Consider the following 22,661-nt stretch of genomic DNA (forward strand, 5'->3'; position numbering starts at 1 on the left):
GACTCCTGAGAAAGGACAACAAGGTTGTTCTCTGTCTGGGCTCTATATGCATACACATGTATACACACACAGACCAAAACAGCACTGATGAATGCCTATCACATGCCAAGCACTGTGTTAGACAGTAAAAATATCGTAAACATTGTACCTAAGGGTTTCCACATTTGCAGACCTTCCACAGCTACAGAAAAGACAGTGACAAAAATCACATCTCCACAGCTAATAGCCATATACCCAATGCCAAAAGCATCTATATTTTGCATAGTACCTGCAAAACTAGGCTTAATACTTACTATTCCCAATGCCTCAGTTTCAAATCTATGAGTATTCTGTTCAGCAATGGGACCTACTGTATTTGTAGCTCAGGAGAGATAGAAAGGGCAGAAGAGAGATGATACAATTCCACTTCACATTAAAACTAAGGGCAATGGTGATGGGTGCACAACAGTGAATGTACTTACTATCACTCAAAATTACTGAACTGGCAGGTTTTATGACATACACTTATTAAAATAAAAAATGTAAGAGTTTACATGTTTTGTTACCCAAACCTTAAAACACGCAAATGTTTCCAAGTGTGTAGAGGCAGAGGGAAGCCGTCCACAGAGATGAAAACAGGCATGAAATTGCTTTCCTTTAACCTTATAGCAACTGTACATTTCACACTGTCTGATGAACTCGCAGAGCACAGATTAAGAGAAGGCACAATATAGAAACTGGTTTTACTGCAAATGCATGAATCTAATTATGTTTGGGTTCCCAATCCTTTTTCTTATCACTAAACAGATCCCAAACCTTTGCCATTCTCTTAAACTCTGCTATTCAATACCATAATCAAATTTAAAGACCTCTACTTCTCAGCATCTTGGTCCTCAATAAACCTGCATACATTTGCTCAAGTTCTTTTTCCCTCCCCAGGTCCCTCTTGTGAATATCCAGATGTATTTCAGACTCCATAATCTCAAACCTTAGTCCCCTAGCCTCACCAACCATATTCTATTAATTACCTTCTCTACAGTTTCCTTCTCTTTGTGCCTGTTTTTATTTTTGTTATTTAACATAAATTATCCCTCAATAAAGCTGGCCTTTAAAACTTAACCTAAGCCTTCTAAAATGAGTCCTAGTTAAATAAGATTTTACCTACATTTCTTTTCTAAATCTTAATTTACATTTTTGGTGTAAGAAGAATTAGTTCCATAAGTAGTATTAGATTTCTCATGAAACAACTTCCTAATACCAGGATATAATAACTAAATCCTGAGGAAATTTTTTAAGATTTCTTTTTAATTATGTGCGTGTGCATATGAGTTTGTGTGTGAGTGTGTGCTTGTGTGAATGCAGGCAGGTGCCCCTGCGGTCCAGAAAAGGGTGTTTGATACCTGGGGATAGTTGTAGGCAGCTGTGAGCCACCTGAAGGAGGTGCTGAGAAGCAGTCTCTGGCCCCTCTGCATGAGCAGTAACTACACGCTCCATCTGCTGCACCATCTCTTTAGCCCCCTAAATTGTCTTATTTCCTGAATCCTTATCAAAGAACACATAGGCAGACAAATTATTATCAGAATGGTATTGTGATTGTGATCATGTGAGTATATCTGTAATTCTACTTTCATGGAAATTTTATATATTCTCAAATACAAAGGTTTTTTTAAGGGTCTACAGAGATGGCTCAACCGTAACAGCATTTGCCATTGCAGAGGACCTGGGTTCAATTCCCCAGCACCCATATGATGGCTAACAACCATCTGTAACTCCAGTTCCTGGGGGTCTGGTGCCTTCTGACTTTCAAGGGCACTAAGCACATATGTGGCACACTAACACACATGCAGGCAAAACGCTCATACAAAAATAAAATGAGTACATTTGTTTGTTTAAGTAGCTTTAAAAAGAAGAGTTCTTAGGAACCCCCTATATGGAGACCTCAAACCCTAAAGGTGGTCTTCCTTTGAGGTGCTGTGCCCCAGGGTAAGACTTTCTCCTTAATTCCTTTATGACTGAATGGTATTCTTTCTTTAATCACACTAACCCTATCATAAATAAACACAGTGACTCCTAAAAATAATATACAAATAAGCAGAATTACTGCCATAAAACTTTTAATCTACAGCCAAATCAATTTCATATTATCTTCCTTTCTCCCTTCCTTTTTCCCTTCTTTGGGATAGTGTCTCACTATAACCCAGCTGGCCTGAAACTCAGTGTGTAGCCCCACTTGGACCACATGTGTGCCACCAAGCCTAACTCTGTCAGTCAAAGACACAAGCAAGGATCTGCAGAGTGGCAGAGGTTTATAATCCCAGCATTTGGGAAGCTGAGGCACGATGATTACCAAGAATTAGAGCCCAACCTGGATTACATGCTGAGTTCCAGGTCAGTATCAGCTACAGAGTGAGATGCTGCCTCTTAAAAAAGGGGGGAGGGGTAATGTTTGCAGCCTGTCCCTTGAGAGCAGCTTTGTTAATCCTAAACTAGAGGCAAGCCTGAACTCTGGTTAAGCCCACAAACTCGCACATTAATGCACTTCTAGCACTCCACAGTTTCCAGAGAAAAGGAGTGAGCTTGCCGTGAGGCAGGAAGGCAAGGCTAAGGGAAGTTGTTTCTTGTCACTTACTATTAGGTTTGGAAAAGCTGATCAATTCTGACAGCTCCTCCAGCTCACTGACTTGCTTTCCAAAAAAAAAAAAAAAGAGAGGAATATTTCCAGGTCAGTGGAGTAAGTATCCCAAGATTAGTGGCCAGTGATTAATTTATCCTCGTAAGTGACCATAAATAATGGGGATTACATTGCTTTGACATTTTTCCACTATCCACTCTCAGTTGCCACCAGACACCCAAAGCCATCATGATGGATTAAGATGAAAAGAACATTCTAATTTGATTAAAGATTACTTCCTACCAAACTTTTTTCCAAAATTAATCTGCATCTTAAATAGCTCAGTACTTGTTTCCCAGTCAAAGATGTTAAAAGAAAAAAATCTACCACATAACAAATTATGGCAGCGTTCACATAACAACTAACGCTAAAAGCTGCTCATCTTGGCCACCGACCTTCGCTGTCTCTCTGCGAAAGCAGAAGCCCACAGCCCCTCTGTCTCTCAAACTCCTCAGAGGAAAACGCTTTACATTACTCTTCCTTGTCCCCACTTCCCAAAAGCACTAGACTTTATATTTACCAGGACGAAAATCACATCTTAGCTCCTCCCGGCAAGCATAGAGGCAGAGGAACATAAATCCTGCCGTATACAAATATTTGCCTTCATACAGACTTAGTAACTGATAGAAATGATATTGAAAGATAAAAATGATTACTGAAGGGAAAGAGGGCATCATCACTTGCAAAATGGGGACGGGGTAAATGGTGAGAAGGCTTTGTGGGTAATGGTCAAGCCTAATGACCCGAGTTCGGCCCCTGGAAGCCCCACAGTGGACGAGGAGAACCAATTCCCACAGGTTGTCCTCTGACCTCCACATGCACAAGGTAGCGTGTGCACACCAACACATATGCACAAAAGATTACATTTAATTTTTTTAAAAAAAAAAAGGCAAAACGCTCTGGTTGCACAACTTCCAATTCCCTTCCATCCACCACCACCCCCACCCCCACCCCCATCCGCACCTCCACCCCCCCAACCCCTACCCCACCCCCCAACCCCTACCCCACCCCCCAACCCCTACCCCACCCCCCAACCCCCCCCCCCCCACCCCACCCCCGCTTTGACTGCTTCTTCCTCCCGGTCACTGTACTTCCAGCACCTTCAGTTCAGCTATAGCCGCAAGAGAGCAACTCAGGACCGAGTCCAAGAGATTACAACACAACTCGAGTCAACACACTTCGCCCAATGCCAGGTGCCCAGCCAATGTGTTCAGTAACAGAAGTGGTGGGCATATCTTCCAGTAACTCCAAGAGCTCTTACTCTAGATCTGTTTGCCTCCCTGCTCACTATCTGCCAGGAAACTAAATCAAAATTGACTTGCATGTGGCCAGGCAGTCGGTTATTATCTCTGATAGGACTGCTCCATTCTCAGCCAATGGTGCCACAAAATTACACCTTCTTCCAGGTCAAGTGTCAGTGTCAGCATGTGCAGAAGCAAATTGTGTTTGATTTTCTTTGTTTGTTTGTTTGCTTGCTTGCTTGCTTGCTTGTTTGTTTGGGTGTTTTGTGTTTTGTTGGATTTTGGTTTTTGGCTTTGGTTTTGTTTTTTTAAGACAAGAGCCCTCCCAGGTCTGCCTAAAACAGAATTCTTGATTCCTGTTGTGCGATGCTCCCTGGAAGGCATGTGCTCACCCCTAAACTCTACTGCTGGCCTCAGCTTTACTTTCCAGCCCAAAAGTTGCATTTCCAGCCATCTCAGGTTTTCACTGTAGTTTTGAGACACTGCAAACTTATGATCCTCTTACTTACAATCCTCCTGCCTCAGCCTCAGGGTTTTAGGATTTAGATGTGTAAGCGACCAAAAGTTGCATTTCCAGCCATCTCAGGTTTTCACTGTAGTTTTGAGACACTGCAAACTTATGATCCTCTTACTTACAATCCTCCTGCCTCAGCCTCAGGGTTTTAGGATTTAGATGTGTAAGCGACCATGCCCAGCCTCGTTTGCAATTACCTGTGACATCACCTCCTTAAATCCCTCTGCCCTTCAGTAGTATTACACATGGCAAAAAATTCAAGCCAGTGCCAGAAATGGTGGCACAGAGGCGGGCAGATCTCTGTGAATTCAAGTCTAGCCTGGTCTACAAGGCAAGTTCTAGGACAGCCAAGGTTGTTACATAGATAAACCCTATCTCAAAACCCTAAAAGAAAAAATTCAAGCCAGCTTTTCCCTGGCAACAGCTCCTCCTCATTCCCCCAGAGTCCCTGGTCCTACTAATGGTCCCTCTAGTCCTGCTGACATAATCTAGGGATCCTAGTACATAATAAAATTGTGGGTTCCTCTTCAAAAATTATTCAGTTTTACACATAACATTTGCATTTCTCTAAAAAAATGTTTTTGAAACAGGGTCTCACTATATAGCTTAAACTATGTAGATTAAGCTGGCTTTGAACTCACAGACATCAAACTGCTTCTACTTCCCAAGTACTGGACTATAGATGTATACCACCATGCCTGGCTAATTTTTTTAAAGGCACATACATATGGAACTAGAGAGATGGTTCCGTGGCTAACAGCAGGTACTACTACTGGAGAAAGTTGTTTTTGTTTGTGGTACCAGAAATTGAATACCAGGACCTCACTCATGTTGGCAAGTGTTTGACCAGTAAGCCCAGTCCCCAGCACAACACTCTAGTTGGGTAAGTTAAGTAGTTGGTTTTTTACATATTCTTAGTCTTTGATTATTTATTTCCTACATGCACACAATGTATTCAAATTTCAACTGTGTGTTTGCGTGTGCATGTGTGTGTGTAAGTACAGGCATGTGTGTGCCAGAGCACACACGTAGAGGTAGAGGTTCCTTCTCTCCCACCTTGTTGCAGCATGGTCTCTCTTGTCTCTGCCACGCTGGCCCCTCCAGACTAGCTGGCCCACAGCTTCTGGGCAATTCTCCTGTCTCCATTTACCTTTGCCATAAGAAGCTCTAGGATCACACGAGGAGCTGCTGCACCCAGCTCTTTTTGCAGGCTCTGGGGATACAACTAGAGTCATCAGACTTGCACTGCAAGCACTTTTAGCTGAACAGTCATCATCTCAGGAGCCACACTCCTCTAATTCTTCCTCGTGCTCCATACAGCATTCCCAGATTTCCCTCTGTCTACTCTAAGAGATGTCTAGCAACTATTCTGTCTTTCCCATTTCCACTGCTTCCCTAAAATCTTACCCGGTTGCTTTTCAGTCATGGATTTTGTCAATTTAGGGCCCCTCCCATTTCCTTCTTCTGAAACCCAAGCCACCTTTTTAAAAATTTATCTTTATAAAGTGTGTGTGTGTATGTGTGTGTGTGCACATGATGTGGGATTGCAGTAATTGGTTCTCTCCTTCCACCACATGAGGATACCAGGATCAAATTCAGGTTGTCAGTTTTAGTGGCAAGCAACTTTACTGGGCTGGGCCATCTCACTGGCCTCCAGCCACCTTTTCAAACCATTTCAGAAGCTCTAGAGAAGCCCTCAATAGCTCTCAGTGCCTGTCTATCAATAGGCAAACTTGTGAGATCAGCATTCAGATCTTCAAAGAACAATGTAATATACATCAACAGTTTTTTTGTTCATGTAGTTGTTCTTCTTTTTTAAATCTAAATTCTGGGATTGGGAATTTAGCTCAAAGCACTTGTCTAGCAAACACGGGCACTGAGCTTGGACCCCAGAACTAAAGTGGGGAATCACACACAAAAGAAAGAAAAAGAGAAAGGAAGGAAGGGAGAGAAAGGGAGGGAGGGAGGGAGGACGGAGGGAAGGAGGGAGAGCAGAAAGGAAGGAGGGAGGAAGGGAAGAAAGGAGGGAGGGAGGGAAGAAGGAAGGGAGGGAGGGTGGAAGGAAAGAGGGACAGAAGGAGGGAGGGAGGGAGGGAGGGAGGGAGGGAGGGAGGGAGGGAAAAAACCCACAAGGGAATTAAATCTATAATTTATCATCTACAATTTTGAAATTCTAAACTCAAAGTTTCTAAAACTGGCTGGTGCTGGAAAGATAACTCCATTATTGAGAGTTTACTGTTCTTGCAGAGGACCTGGGTTCAGTTTCCATTACCCACAGCTACACAGAATTTGGGGCAGCTGGGCTACTTGAAATTTTGTTTTTTAAAAAAGCACAAGAACCATGCACAAAATTCAAGTCCAAATGGATCACAGACCTCAACATAAAGCCAGCCACACTGAACCTTATAGAAAAGAAAGTGGGAAGTACACTTGAACACATTGGCACAGAGAACCACTTCCCCAGCAGAACAGACACTGAGAGAAACGATTAATAAACGGGACCTCCTGAAACAGAAAAGCTTATGTAAAGCAAAGGACAAGGTCAACAAGACAAACAGCCTACAAACCACAGTCCCAGAGAATTTAGACAACAATGCGGACACTAAGAGACTTACATAGATCTAATCTACATGGGAAGTAGAAAGAAAAAGATAAGATCTCCTGAGTAAATTGGGAGCATGGGGACCTTGGGGGAGGGTTGAAGGGGGGAGGGGAAAGGCAGGGAGAGGAGCAGAGAAAAATGTAGAGCTCAATAAATATCAATTAAAAAAAAGCACAAGAGCCAGGCATAGTGGCCCACTCCTTTAATCCCAGCACTTGGAAGACAGAGGCAGATGGATTTCTGTGAGTTTTAGGATAGTTTGGTCTACAGAGCAAATTCTAAGACAGCAAGGACTAAATTGAAGACTCTGTCTCTAAAAAACTGTTCCTTTACCAGTTCCAACCTATTGCACAATGAACGATTCTCCAGAAAGAGACAAAGCATAATTCTTAAATGTTTTATTAAAGTTCCATGGATTTGTCATTTACGTAGTCCTGCAGAACAGCTTTCCATTAGAGCGAGTTCACCGTCATAAACAGCCAAAGGGCTGGGCGGACAACAGTAATTCTTTACACAATTTGTACAGAAATAATTAACTCTGTGAACCACTCTTCTTTATACAATCTCTGACAGATGTGAATCCTTCCAGATACTGTCATTAGAAATCCCACATGAAGCTTAAATAAAAGACAAAGGTAAATAAAAATAATATAGCAGATGAAAAGGCTTTTACTGTTAAAACCATTGCCTGGGGCTGAGAGCAGATAGTTCAGTGGTGGAGATGGGAGCGGATGCTCACTCTACCCATGAGTTCAATCCACAGCAGGAAGAGTCCTGACTCAACTAGGCAGTGATTCTTATCTATTCAGAAAACTCAGTATTCAAGAGTGATTTTTCTTTCCATCGTTCTTTCTTTATTCTTTGTTGTTGAGACAGGGTTTCTTTGTGTAGACCAGGCTGGCCTCCAACTCACAGAGATCCTCCTCCCAAGTGGTTTTCTAATTTTGTTTTCTTGAGTCAAAGTCTCACCACATAACCCTGGCTGCCCTGAGACTCACCATACAGACCAGGTTGGCCTTGAATTTGAGGCACTTCTGCCTCAGTCCCTGGAGTGCTGGGATTATAGGTTCAACCCAACCACTTCTGCCATAGTTTCCTGTTTTTAATTTTTTCAACCGTTATTTTTATTTTAAGTGTATGGGTGTTTCGCCTGTATGTCTATGCACCATGTGCATGCAGAGCCTGAAGAGGCCAAGAGGGCGGGGATCTCCTGGGACTGGAGTAGTGATGGTTGTGAACAGACATGGAAGAAAGCAGCTCTGGTCCTCTGCAAGAGAAACAGTGTTCTTAGCCTCTGAGCCATCACTCCAGCCCACGGTTTTCCTTTTTTTTTTTTTTTTTAATTTTCGAGACAGGGTTTCTCCGTAGCTTTTGGTTCCTGTTTTGGAACTAGCTCTTCTAGACCAGGCTGGCCTCGAACTCACAGAGATCCGCCTGCCTCTGCCTCCCGAGTGCTGGGATTAAAGGCATGTGCCACCACCACCCGGTCATGGTTTTCCATTTTTATAAGTAGAACAGAACTGAAGCTCCAGTCTGACTGTGTGTGTAATGGAGATAAATTTCAGCTTTCTGAACTGTTGAAGAATAATACTAAAGTCATTTTCCTGGGAGTGGGAGGAAGGGAAGAACTAACTGAAATGTGGTCACCTTAGAACATTTCCCTGAACTTTTCAGAATGGGAAAGAGGCAGGGTCTTGCGATGGAGCCCTGAATTTGCTATGTAGACCTGGCTAACATGAACTTCCTATATAGACAGGCTAGTCTCAAATTCAAACTAGTCTGCTTCTGCCTCCTGCGTACTGGGATTAATGGTGTAAACCACCAGGCTTGATTCATTTCCATGACATTTTACATTAATTAGCTAATTATCTTTTGCTTAGCTTTAACTATCTAAGGCATACCTTGACAGTTTTTACTAATTTACTATTGTTGCTGCTGCAGGGCTGGAAGTGAATCCAGGGTGCCAGGACCTCCCACATGCTGGGCAAATGCTATAGGATATCACTGAACTACATTCCTAGCCTTGTCAATTAATGTTGAACTCCACTTTATAATTCTCAAGTCAATAGAATATAATAAGAATATATCAAAATTCCAGAGAGGCACAAAAGTATATGTAATATTAAGTCTTGGTAATTACAGAAAAATGAACGGAGAATCCTAATTGCTTCCATAATACAACCAAAAATGAACCCTGACAAAGCTTTGCCTGGTGAATAATACAGAGGCATGGCTTCGACTTCTGAGCCCTAAAAATTCTCATTCGTGAGAAAAGCAAACTCCCTTTGAAGGTGAACAGAGACGTTTTCAAGAGCATGAGATGTTTATTTTTTCTAAAAGGAATAAGGAGGCTGGGTAGAAACATGGCTTTGGTCCATACACATTATTTCAAATCTGCAGCTCACAAATATGCCTGTGGTTTAAAAAAAAAAAAAGAAAGAAAGAAAAAATTTAAAAAATTAAAAGAAAGAAAAGAAAAGAAAAAGCAGTGCAATGCAAAAGACTTGGGAATAAGGCAGTCACTGCCTCAGTTCCTTAGTTCTGGTTCTCCATCAAGGGAGAATGGCTTCTGCTGTTAATGAAGATACTGTGTGGCCACGGACATTCAGCGCAGTCTGGGGCATCTTTCTCCATCGCTGCAGGCTCTGACAGGCCGTTTCTTCTGTGTGGTAGGTCTGCATGATTCTCAGGTGTACTGGAGTTGCCCATTCTGACTCTCTGCCAAATAAAACACCCAGAGTTCCTGCGTGGGTGGTACCAGGCTAGGCAGGTGCCTGGAGCTTTGGCAAGCTGACTTTTCCAGTTATGTTTGGGGTTTAGTTTGTTTTTGTTGAGATTTGTTTAATTTGAATATGAGGTCAGGGTTTTTTGTTGGGTTTGTTTGTTTGTTTGTTTTATTTGGGTTTTTTTTTTTGAGCTATCATGACTCAAAGTGGAATTCTCTTCCAAAAATGACTTCACAAAGCTTCTGATATTTAAGCAGAAAACACTATTGAGGATTTTGATAAAAAAGACAAGTAAATATGTAAAAGAAAGTACTGAAAAGGGAAAAGGGCAGAGTGTTTTACTTTCAGGAATAAAAAAAAAAAACTATGTAAGTACAAAAAACTGCCCTAGTTAAAAAGATACTCTAAAGTCCAACTTAGCAGATGTGAGCAGTGGTGTCAGGCTGCCCAACCCAACCCTCTGCCAGCTGCAGTTTCCTTATCTATAGATTGACAGGGGACAAGTCTATTCCAAGAAAATAAGCCAGATATGGTGACACGTGTACAGTTCCGATATGACAGAAACCGAAGCAGAAGGATCATTTGGTCAGGAGTTTGACACCAGCCTGGGCAACACCACAAGATCCTGTCGCAAAATAAATGAAAATTTACAATAAGGTGACACAGGAAAGCCTTAGCTTTATGGTAAAGGACTATACACAGTATTACTGAAATAACGTGCCATCTTTAAAATCTCTAAGCATGGTGGTACATGCCTGTAATTTACCATTCCAAAGGCAGGGGCAGAAGAACAACAAGGCCTTGTTTCAAAAAAAAATTTAAAAATTAATTTAATTCCTTTTACAGATTGCTGTTAACTTAGAATAAGTTGAAACTGGCTTCTAGGGGCTGGAGAGATGGCTCAGCGGTTAAAAGCATTGCCTGCTCTTCCAAAGGTCCTGAGTTCAATTCCCAGCAACCACATGGTGGCTCACAACCATCTGTAATGAGGTCTGGTGCCCTCTTCTGGCCTGCAGACATACACACAGACAGAACATTGCGTACATAATAAATAAATAAATAAATAAATAAATAAATAAATAAATAAATAAATTTAAAAAAAAAAAAAGAAGAAGAAACTGGCTTCTAAAATGCAGCAGCCCAAGTCATCCCAAGTGCTTAAAAATGTAACCACAATTGCATAAAGTTTCAGGGTTGTGCATAAAAGAAAAAAAGAACCAATTATTTCACTGGCATCCTCCAAGGCCTAACAACCACAGTAAGGAGAGGAGCCGTACACAGGAGGGACAGAAACAAAGGGCAAATCTGGATATGCACAAGACTTCCAGCTCAGCTGGAAGATGAAGAATAAGAAAAGAGGGCTGAGTCAGGCATGGAGGCAGGGGCAGGTGGGTCTCTGTGCAAATGAGACGAGCCAGCTCTACACAATAAGTTCTAAGCCAGCCAGGGCCACATAGGGAGATCCTTCTTCAAAAATAACAAGAGAAAGGGAGGAAGGCAGGCAGGCTGGCAAGGGTAAGAGGGTCAGGAGAGGGCCATAACTTACAGACCTCAGGAATAAGGAGTGTGGTATTTTCCCGCAAGAAAAGTGTGCCACTGATGGCATTTAAGCAGGAAAACTTATACAATCCACAATGTGATTCTGGCAAGAGGCCCAAAGTGACAAAGGCATAGGGATGAAGGAGAAGGGGAGTGATTTAGAAAGTAGGAAGGATGCAAATACAAATGGAAGGGGAAAATGAATCCTGGGTGTGTCGGGTAGATTTTTGTGTCACCATGACCAAACCCCTGAGAAAAAGAACATAAAGGAGGATTTAGTTTCGCTCCTGGTTATAGAAATATTAACCCATGGTGGAGAGTCTGGAAGAGCAGAGCAGTTCACAATACAGAGGCCAAGAAACAGAGAAAGGGGGATAGAGGAAGGATGAGGGCAAGCAATAACCCTCAAGGGTATATCCCTAGTGACCCAACACCTTCTACCAGCTCCAATTATGCCATAATATTGTCTATCGGGGATTAATCATCAATTATGCCAGGGCCCTCATAATCTTAGGAACACCATCACACCATCCATGTCTGACTTAAGGAACCAGAAGTTCTCTATACTATGAGAACTCAGAAAAGACATGTCTGTCTGCAACGGTTCTGATATTTCTGGTGATGTGGGAAGGTTTCCTAGGCTGGCTAAAAGGCAAATTCACACCGGATAGGTGATACAGCACTCGGGAGGCAGAGGCAGGCAGATCTCTGTGAGTTCAAGGCCAGTCTGGTCTACAAGAGCTAATTCTAGCACAGGCTACAAAGCTACAGCAAAACCCTATCTCAAAAAAAAAAAAAAAAAAAGGCAAATTCACTTTCGTTGAGTATGTATGTACCTTTGTACCCAAATGGGACTGTCCGGAAATATTCTTCTTAATTTTAGAAATAATGGCTCCCAAGAAAGTAACTGGAGCCATGGGTTTGTGAAACACCCAGGTAGACAGGAAAAGCAAAGCACACAGGCTTAGCCTCAAGGAACGGAAGCATGGGCTCAACAAGGACAAAAGGAAAGATACAGCAAATCCCACCACAAGCTCAGAGCTGGAGTTGTAAGTACAGCAGCACAGCCTTTGCCTAGCGTGTGTCCAGTCCTGGGTTTCCTCTCCACACTGGAGAGAGAACACGGAAGCCCAGAGCACAGTCATTCCCAAGGATGTCTCAAAACCTCCCCACAAATCGCCGGATACGCTTTCAGTTTTGGTTGATTCGGCAGTGTAAATGGAAGGAAAGGAAATGGAATAACCATGATCATACCATACATATTTTTTCCCTTAAGGTAGGGTCTCGGGTCTCACTACCTAGGCCTGGCTGACCTTAAGCCTGCCTTCTTCCTCTATCTCCCAAGCACTAGGATTACAGGTGTACACTCCAAGGCCCAGTCCCATACTCATCTCTTCTGTTTCCAATTCCATGAATCACGTTTGTGCTCTGCTGACTTATGAGCTAGTAGTTCAGATGAGCTATTCCACAAGTAAAGCTCCTTGGCTTACTCTTCTACCTCCAATGACAGAAGGAACCATGTCCCACTACTACAGTAAAAGACGTAGGAACACGAACTGGGTGCTTTTCTACTGTCTGTAATCAGCTCATCAAAGCGGCTATTACTTACTTCGCTAAGACAGCAGGTTAAAGGCAAGTCACAGCAGCGGGGATTAACTCTGACTTCCTCAAAGGCTTTGGCAGTCTAAATCCCCGGTAATTTAGGTGTAACACAAAACCACATTGTGGTTCTGGGGCCTAAGAAACTAGCCCAAGGTGAGCTCAAAGGCAGTTCCTCCCAGGTCCACTCTGGCTTTCCCATCTCTTCTCATTTCCCGTCTCTCCTCACTTTCCCCTAAGGCTAACTTTTACAGCTTGAATTCTCTCTCTCCCATCCCCAAGTAGGTAATAACAAAGCCAGCCACAAAAGCTAAAAAAAATAATCCTCTAACAACCCCCCACTACATACTACACAGGCTCTGTGTAAGAGCTCTCTGTAGAGAAATTCTTGGACCTCTCATGTTTGGTCCCTAATACCACAACTGAAGACTGGAGAACCATCTGGCCAGTCAAGCCTTGTAGGTTTCCCTGTGGTCTGCAACCCTTAGATTGACCAGACCCTTCCTGTTCACTGGTATTTGTACCCAGTTGACCAAGCTTCATCAAGCCTAAGAATTAAAATGGGACAGTTAACTTTGGAAGGCAATCTGAAGGCTTCTACATCACGTGAAACTATAACCAAATAAATGTGCTTTTCTCTGGCTAATCGGTGAACTGCCAGTTCAATTCAACGAAGTCAGAAAGGGAAAGTATAGACTCTACAGTAGACATCAGTGTAAGGGTTAAATGTGAAAACTTGGGGTTTGGCACTAACAGCTTGAAGTTTCAGAGGCTGATGAGGGTGACGAGGTGACACAACATGCTTTCACGTCTGAATGCTCCACAGTTCCTACTCAGTGGGGTAACTGTCCAGAGAATATACCTTTACCATAGGGGAAGGTGATGTAACATTAAAGGTTGTGGACAAAGCCTCTCTTTCCACATCTTTTTGACAGCTCTTTTTAAATAACTTGATGTTGACTTCTATTTTAAAAACCCTAGAGAGAAGGACATTGTATGGTGTTTCCCAATCTTAAACACAGACCTCCACTTTCAAGAAAGACCACTAAAAAGCATGTTTGGGAGGCTGGGGAAATGGCTTCTGAGTAAAAGCACTTGCTGCTCAAGCCTGATAACCTGAGCTCAGATCACGGGAACCCATGTAAAAGTGGATGGTGGGAACCAACACCCAAAGCTGTCCTCCAGCCTCCACAAACACACCTTGGCATGAATGTACACTCACACACACATGTGTATACACACACACACATGTATGCACACACACACACACACACACACACATCCTCCAATCTCCACAGACACACCATGGCATGAACACGCACGCAAACACATACATTCACAAAATTCTTTTTTAAAAAAAAAAATAACTTATTGGGGGAATTATTAAAAGCCAAGCCTTTTGTTCAAAAACAGCAATTTCTTCAAAAAGGTTAACATTAATCCTAACCTAAAAACATACTTGTTTTTAATAGATAGTTTTAAAAAGCAACCAAACACACCATTAAAAAAATTTTTTCCCTAGGAAGAAAGCAGCAGATAAGATTTAATACCCTGCTTGATCCCAAAGAGTGTCCGTGACACTCATGAGAAGACAGAGCGCTAGCTAGACTTAGCAGTTCCATGGTTTTCCAGGGTCTAGCAGTTAAAGCAACGGTGCAGATTCTAACGGAAAACAATGTTAATTGTGGTACCCACTCTCTTTCCCAGAGTGTCTGATCCCACCCATGGGACAGTGACGGGTAAAACCGTCATGGAAAAGACAACTCGGGCTCTGTCAGTCCTATCAGCATCACTTCCGACACATCAGGATGTGTGCGACGTTGGTACCTGGGCACCACTGCAGGAGCTGGCCTGCTGTATGCTGTATTGATTTTACTGCCCAACTTGGAGTTCAGCTAGCATCCCCGACCAGTGCCTCAGTTTCAGAGACTCTAATCACCAGAGAAAGGCTATCAGTTGTCCTTCCCAGTTCCCACTGTGTCCTTTCATATGTATGGAGTTTCAGACTTCCAGAACAGGATAGAGGATCTTTAAGGTGCATATGCCTCAGGTGAGAATTCTAATGCTTTCCCTGGTGTGCTCATTTGTATCTTAAAGGATCCTAAGCTCTGAGAATAGCGGTCATTATTTCTTCTTGTGTCACTGGATCAAAACAGCAAGTTTTACAACAGTACAGAAAAGGGGGGGGCATGGAGGGGAGCTTGCTGGTACACACCTTTAATCCCAGCAACAGAAGGGGGACACAGGTGTACCTCTGAGAGTTCAAGGCCAGTCTGGTCTACACAGTGATTTTAGGCCAGCCAAGACTACATAATGAGATCTAGTCTCAAAAGAGAGAGAGTGGAGGACAGGCCCTTTCGTGTGAAGTTTGGCTCGATCATACATTATTTAAGAATTAAGAGCCAGGCATGGGGACACACACTTTTAATCCCAGTACTCAGCTGGCAGAGGCAAGGGCTGAATTGAGATTGTGGCCAGCCTAGTCTACATAGCAAACTCCAGGACAGCCGGGGCTACACACACACACAAAACCATCTCAAAAAAACATAAACAAAAACCAACACATATACCCCCTGAAAAAAAAGAATTCAAAGAGGAGGGGCATTCTGAAGGAAGAGGTAGAGGCCACCCAGAGTTACACAGTGAGATCCTTTCTCAAAAGACAAAAACAAAACAAGATACTCTTAAGGAGTAGGACCCCAAGGCAATCTCCTCTTGGCACTGCCAGGAAGAGCTTCCCTGCTATGCATGGTTCAGTCTAACCAGGATTTTGCATGAATGCCATTTTAAAAGTAAGTTTTACTATGGAACTCTCCACAATTCAAAAATCATTTGGCAAAACATAAACAATGGCCATTGCTTACTAGTTGAAAATAAAAAGAATCTTTTATTTTTATTTATTTTTTTTTTAAGAAGGGTCTCTTGTAGACCATGGAGGCCTCAAACTTGCTTCGAAGCTGAAGGTCATATGATCTGGAACTCCTGCTCCTCCTGCCTGTCCTTCAGAGTTCTGGGACTGCAGGCAGGCATAAGCCACCAGGCCTGACTTTATGCAAATATGCTATGCAGGTACTACTCCACCAGCTGAGATAAATGCCTAGTCTTTCAGATGCTTAACCCAGAAGCACTGTGTGAACATGGAAATATTAAATTTTCAGAATTTTATCTAGCCAGTGCAGTATGATCAGCAGTTAAAACCTAGGTCCTGGAGTCAGACAAATCTGAAGCTGAAATCTTGCTCCCAGGTGAAATCCTTGTGAGCCCAAATTTCCAAGTCTGAAAAGGAAGCCCAACTCATGGAGTTGTCAAAAGATAAAAGAAATGGGATACATGAAGTCCTTAGACACAGATGTATCAAAACTATGAAAAATAATTTTTGTTTGCTATTGCATCTTCATATCTATCCTGTTGTATGTACAAGGGTTGCCTACCTCCCTTCAGTTAAACTAAGAACATTTTAACATACTGTAACTAACTCTTTGACCTGCCCAACACAGCAACTTCCACAGCCCCTTAAGGAAGAGAAATTCTCCATTAAATATGACACATCATTATTCACATGGAAAGAGTGCACAATAATACTCGGTGCATCAGCTCTTAAAAGTATTTTTGTAAGCTCGGAAAGCAATCTAAATGTCTATTAAGGGGAGAGTGCATAAAGTACAATATATTCATGGAATGGAATGAAAATCATGTTAAATTTAGAGAAGTGGACAGCCCTTGAGTAGCGTGCCCAGAGCCCTGGGTTCCACCTAGCACTGAAGAAAGAAAAAGTGATTTTAAAATCTTCCACACCATCTTTCCTTACAACTTGTAATTACCATCTTGTTTATTTTCTGTATGTGCACACCAAAAATCTAAGCAATATGCACTCTGAAAGCAGAAACTAAAGGTTAATAAAAAAAAAAAAAACTATTGTGTGAGGCTGTGGTAGTACATCTCTATAATCCCATCTCTTGGGAAGCAGAGGCAAGTGGATTTCTGTGAGTCTGAGAACAGTCTATGTATTAAGTGCTGGGCCAGCCAGGACTACATAGTGAGATACTGTTGTTGTTATTGCCCAGTGTGTTTCAGAATGTTCTTGTAATCCCACCTGAGACAAGAGGATCTCGAGTTCAAGGCCAGGCTGGGGCAGAGAGAAACACAGAAATTATTGATCTTATGAAGTGTCCCAAAAGACAGTGGTAGCCTGATTTAGCAATGAGAATCGCTCAGTCTTGAAGTCAGATGATGGGGTCTATCTTTATTCTGCTCCACACCAAGACACTTCATTTCACCGAGCTGACAGCACCTGCTGTGCAGCATGAGATAAAATAGTGAAAAAATCTTATGCATCAGATACTAGACTTGGGTATTGCATAATCAGTCAAGAAGTCGGGCAAAAGCACTTGACGAGAATGCCGAGTCTGCACCTTTTGCATTTTATTTCCACAAGGTAAAAAAAAAAAAAAAAAAAATCAGGAGACGCAACCCTTTCTCCTCACATGGTTCTCTCCTATGCTTTCTATATTTAGAACTCAGACTGAGACTTTTGATGAGCTGCCTTTTGGGGCTCCCTGTGACCTTGGGATCCACTTTTCCATCTTGCCAATCTCCCGCTCCTGGCCGCGCCGCACCCACCCGAACACACACACACACACACACACACACACCCTTCTGCAGCACAACAAGCGAACAATCTCTCCAGCGTGGCGGTCACAAAAAACGACTGTAAAAACCAATGTTGTTGGTGCTGGAACGTTCGTTTGCTTTCCAACACTTAGAGGAAAGTACTGTGGATTCTTGGCGCCCAGTCTGCCGAAAGAAGCCTAGGGCTGGTACAACTCTGCAACTTGCTTCCAAACGCACGGTCCTTGCGGATTCCATACAAAGACCGGCACACGGAAGCCCCAAGCTGGAGGCTGCAGGCTGCAAGTGCGACGGGTCAGACTCACGGCTCTCTCCCTCCCAGCACCAGAGGACGCACCAAGCTCCCGCGGAATGTGTTGCCACCCCCCGCCGTGCCCCCCTCCGCCCGTCGCAACGCCCCACCTGTCTTGAAGGCCATGTTGTCACTGTCCTTGCCCCCGAAGGTGTCCTGCATGGACACGAAGAGCACCCCATAGGCGTTCTGGATGCCGAACACCGACCCGTTGCACCACATGGCCGCCAGCATCACCAGCCAGCCCCAGCCTCCCTCGGGGGGAACGGGGGGCTCGTCGCCCGTTGACCTCGTCAGCTCCACCTCCACCTTCTCTGAAGACACGTCGGGGCCGTCCGAGGGTCCCTGGCCGGGCAGCGGAGCGTCCTCCGAGGACGCGGGCCCCGGTGGCTGTGCCTCGCTTGTCCCCTGTGTGGCGGCGGCCACGGGCTCCTCCTGGGACGGTACCATGGCCGGAGGCAGCCCCGTCGGGCGGGCGCCGGGAGAGCTCGAGGGCGCAAGGTCCGGGGTGGCTCGCGAAGGCTGCGAGAGCAGGGCGGGCGGACGAGGGAGGCCGAGGTGAGGGCGCTGGAGCCGAAGGCGGGCGAGCGGGGGCGAGCGGGTACAGGGCAGCCGGAGGACTTGACACTCCGCAGCCCCACACACCTGACAGAGTGGCGCGGCCGCTTCTTAAAAGCACCCCTCCCGCACCGACTAGGGGTGTGGCCAGTGGAGGGCCCTACCCCCTGAGCCCACAGATGATTGGACCTCGGAGAGCAGGGGCTCCGCCCCGTGGCCCCGCCAAGTTCGGTGACTGCGCGCGCACGCGCGCGCTCTGAGCGGGCTTGTGGCGGCCAGATTAGCTACCCTGTGTCTATCACCTCCTCTGGGTATTATTAACCTTACAAGTTCTGGGCAGCCTCTCCGAGGGTCATCGATCAGCCACCCTGGGCCTTTAGAGTCTCTAGAACAGAGTCATAATTGACACTCATTAGACTGTTTGTTGTCCTTTCTGTGCTAATTATAATACAGAAGATTCCTTATACTGCACACCTACTTAAAAGGCAATTCGAGAATCGGAGGCCTTGTTTAATTACTTAAGTTCCGCTCTCTTCCCTGAAAACGCAGTTTGTTTGAATACTTGGCACACTGAAGATGCTCACTTTGGAAGACAGACTGTGAGTCCAAATTTCTCAGCTAACAAACATTTTTGACAGGCAGCTAGAAAGCCATACTTTTTAACTACACAAGCTGTCTTTCTCTCTCACACACACACAAAAAAAAAAAAGAAGAAGAAGAAGTAGCACCGGCACTTAACTCCTCTGACCCCCTGAAACACGGCATGCCAATATAGCTTCTTAATTGCTCTGATATTTATATTCCTCACTCCAAACAAAATCAAAATATGCTAGTTACTCAGGTGCCTATCTGTGTGGTAAGATATACTGTGTCAATCACATGTGTGCTTCTCTCAGTCCTAAACCAGTAAGTAAGCACAGACTGGAAATACAAAGTGGGGTGCAGGGGGTGGGGTGGGGAGAAGGCAGGTGGAGGGAAGGGGACAGGAGGACAGAAGACAGAGGGAACTGGGATTGATATGTAAAATAAGATTGTTTTAAAAATAAAAATATAGACAGATATAAAAAATACAGGGCATCACACATGGAATAAGGTCCAAAACACCAAAGAATGTCTGCGGAAAATGAGTTTGAGCTGAGTTCTGCATTAGCTAGCCATGTGATTCTAGTGGACAAGGCGTTGGTCAGGAATCTGGGACTATAGTCCACATGTGGAGTGCTTTAGAAACCGAGTCAAAACGTGCATGGCTCTGATCTGGAACATCCCTTTAAAACCCAGTGTCTCAGTCTCTGTTCCATTGCTCTGAGGAGACACTGTGACCAAGGCAACTCTTACAAAAGCATTTAACTGGGGGCTTGTATACAATTTCAGAGGCTTAGTTCACTATCATCCCGACAGGGAGCATAGGGCGTGGCTCTGGAACAGTAGCTGAGAGCTGTAGCCTGATCAGCAGGTTCAGAAAGAGAGACAGGGCGTGGCCTGGGCTTTTGACACCTCAAAGCTCACCCAATGGCACACTTCCTCCAACAAGGCCACACCTCCTAATCCTTCTAATCCGCTCAAACAGCATCCTCCCTAGACAGAGGATTCAGTGAGCCTGCAAGTGCCTTTCTTATTCAAATCACTACATGTGAGCCTCACGCTAAGAATTAGTGATGCTGTTGGGAAGTGGTGGGAATGTTAAAAGGAGGAGCCTTGTGCCCGTTATTCCGTCAGCTTGTCACAAACCAGGGTCATCTGGGAAAGGGAATTTCAATAGAGAAAATGCTTCTAGCCTATTAGCCTGTGGGCAGGTCTGTGGAGCATTTTCTTTCCAATTGATGTAGGAGGACCCTGGCCTCTGTGGATAGGGGCACCCCTGAAAACAGGGGATCCAAGATGATGTAAGAAAGCAGGCCAAGTCAGCCCTCAAAAGCAGGCCAGGCAGCAGCGCCCCTCCAAGGCCTCTGCTTCAGTTCCTGTCTTCAGGTTCCTGCCTTGAGTTCCTGTCCCGACTTCCCACCACGAGGAAGGGAAGCTGGAAAAGGAAATTAACCCTTTCCTCCCCCAGCTGCTTTTGGTCACAGAGTCTATCATCTAAGAGAAAGCAGGCTAGAACAGGACTAGTGGGAGGTCTTAGGTAACTGGAGACTTGCCCTCTGAGACGGTGTGAGGGTGTGGTCTCTTCCCTCCTCTAGTTCATTCAGGGCCCTAAGGAGAGTGGAGGTCCTCTGCCACACGCTCTCACCATAATGCACTGCCTTGCCACAGACATAAAAGCCCTGCGACCATCCAGCCATGGATAGACATTTATTAAACTATGAGCCAAGTAAACCTTTCTCCTTTTAAACTTGATTATCTTGGGTATTTGCTATTATAATAGAAAGCTGACTAGCATACATAGTAAAGTAAGAGCCAGGTGTGGTATTGCACACTCTGAACCCCAGCACCTGGGAGTGGAAGCAGGAAGATCAGTACTTAAAGGTCATCTAGAACTACTTTGCAAGTTTGAGACTACCCTGAGCTACGTAAGACCCCATATCAAAGAAAAGGTAAACTGAGGAATAGGCACACCAGTTCACACCGAGAGTGTGCAGGAGGTCACAGCAGGATTCTTGAAAATAAGGAAATTGAGAGCAAAATGTACTTCTGGTAGGTGTAGTGACATACACCTATAATTCCAGCACTTGAGGAACTCAGGCAGGTTCAAGACCAACCTGGATTAATAGCCAGATCTTATCTCAAAATAAGTAAATTAGATAGATAGATAGATAGATAGATAGATAGATAGATAGATAGATAGATAGATAGATCGATCAATGGAAGATTGATTAAACAGGCTAAAAGTTTTGTTTATACAGGTAGACAGCTGATTGTATCAATGAAGTCTAGAGGTAGGACTTTGAGACTGGCCAAGCTGCAGCCACAGTTAGGAAACAAAGACTACTCCATCAAGCTTATCCTCAGATAACTCTGTCCTTTTAATACAATGTGGGACCCAGATCCAGGGAATGGTTTTGGAGAGGAGGGGAATCTTCCCACCCCAGTTAATCTAATTAAGATGATCCCTCACAGGCATGCTCAGAAGCTAACCAAATCAAGACATATATATGGATTATAACCTAAAGGCAAATAAATATCCATGATTTCTGGTACAGGTATGTGCCACCACATCTGGCTTCGTTTTGCTGTTGTTGTTTTATTTGTTTTTGTGAGACAAAGTCTAACATTATAACCCAGGCTGTCCTAGAACTAACTCCGTAGCCTCAAACTTGTGAAAGGCCTTTGCCTTGTCCTCCCAAGTGCTGGGATTAGAGGCATGAGCCACAAGACCTGGTTTATAGTGGGATTTTTCATCTGCAATATTAAATTTATTATTTGCTGACAAAAATGTCCTTAAGTGGCCATTCATAAATTCAAGCATTTCCTCTTTAAAAGTCTCACTTTTAGCTACATATTAATTCATTTTCACTCTCCTAATTTTTCTCCAGTTAGCCTAATCCATCAAAGATGCTCATTAAATATGTGAGTTAAATTGAATATACAGAGGACTGGAGAGATAGTTCAGTGGTTAAAAGCACTTGTTGCTCTTCCAGAGGACCTGAATTTAGTTCCCAGCACCCAAGTGGTGGCTCCCAACCATCCATTTCAGGGGATCAACACCTTCTGATGCGTACATGTTCTGGTGGACACTCCACCTCAGTCCCTGACATCCATATACACAAAGAGTCTGGAATGTTCTGGTGGACGCTCCACCTCAGTCCCTGACATCCATATACACAAAGAGTCTGGAATGTTCTGGTAAAAGCTCTACCTCAAACCCCGTGCCCCATCTCTCTCCAAACCCTGCCTCATCTCAGAAAGCCCATCAAACAATGAGTCTGTCCCCAGAAATGCTCAAGACCACTCTCACAGGGTATTTAAACTGCCCCCTAGAAAACAGACATGTGGTTTTTGGGTCTCTCTTCCCTGTCTCCTCTTGGGGGGCGGGTAGAAAATCACCCAGAAACGTTTTACCCATTAAATCTGGTCTTTTTCTAATTCAGTTTGATTTGGTCTGATTTGGATTGCTGCATTGGCAGAGAAGCTGATGGGGTACAGAGACTTTTCAGTACAAATAGATAGGTGAAACACTCACATACAGATAATAATGCCTAAAACACAGACTTAAAAATAATTAAATCAATAAATAGAATATAAAAGCACTGAAGTGCTGACCATGTGGTCACGAGATTCCAATTGAGCTACATGTAGGTGCAGTTTCCAGCTATGTTACACAATACAGGCTGCTTTGATGCCATTTTAATGACCATTTTAGATCAAACAGTCAAA

At 43.9% G+C, this 22,661-nt stretch overlaps 1 protein-coding gene across 1 annotated transcript in view; it reads right to left on the reverse strand.

Moving 5' to 3' along the window:
* Positions 1 to 18,445, reverse strand: part of Slc16a10 (solute carrier family 16 member 10) — an 89,677-nt gene extending 71,232 nt beyond the window's left edge. The window contains exon 1 of the mRNA XM_057762272.1: positions 17,903 to 18,445. Within this exon, the coding sequence (XP_057618255.1) occupies positions 17,903 to 18,242 (340 nt within the window). The 5' untranslated portion in view covers positions 18,243 to 18,445. The remainder of the gene's footprint in view (positions 1 to 17,902) is intronic.
* Between the last annotated feature and the right edge of the window lie 4,216 nt (positions 18,446 to 22,661).

This window comes from Chionomys nivalis, chromosome 2 (assembly GCF_950005125.1).
Source record: "Chionomys nivalis chromosome 2, mChiNiv1.1, whole genome shotgun sequence".
NCBI lineage: Eukaryota > Metazoa > Chordata > Mammalia > Rodentia > Cricetidae > Chionomys > Chionomys nivalis.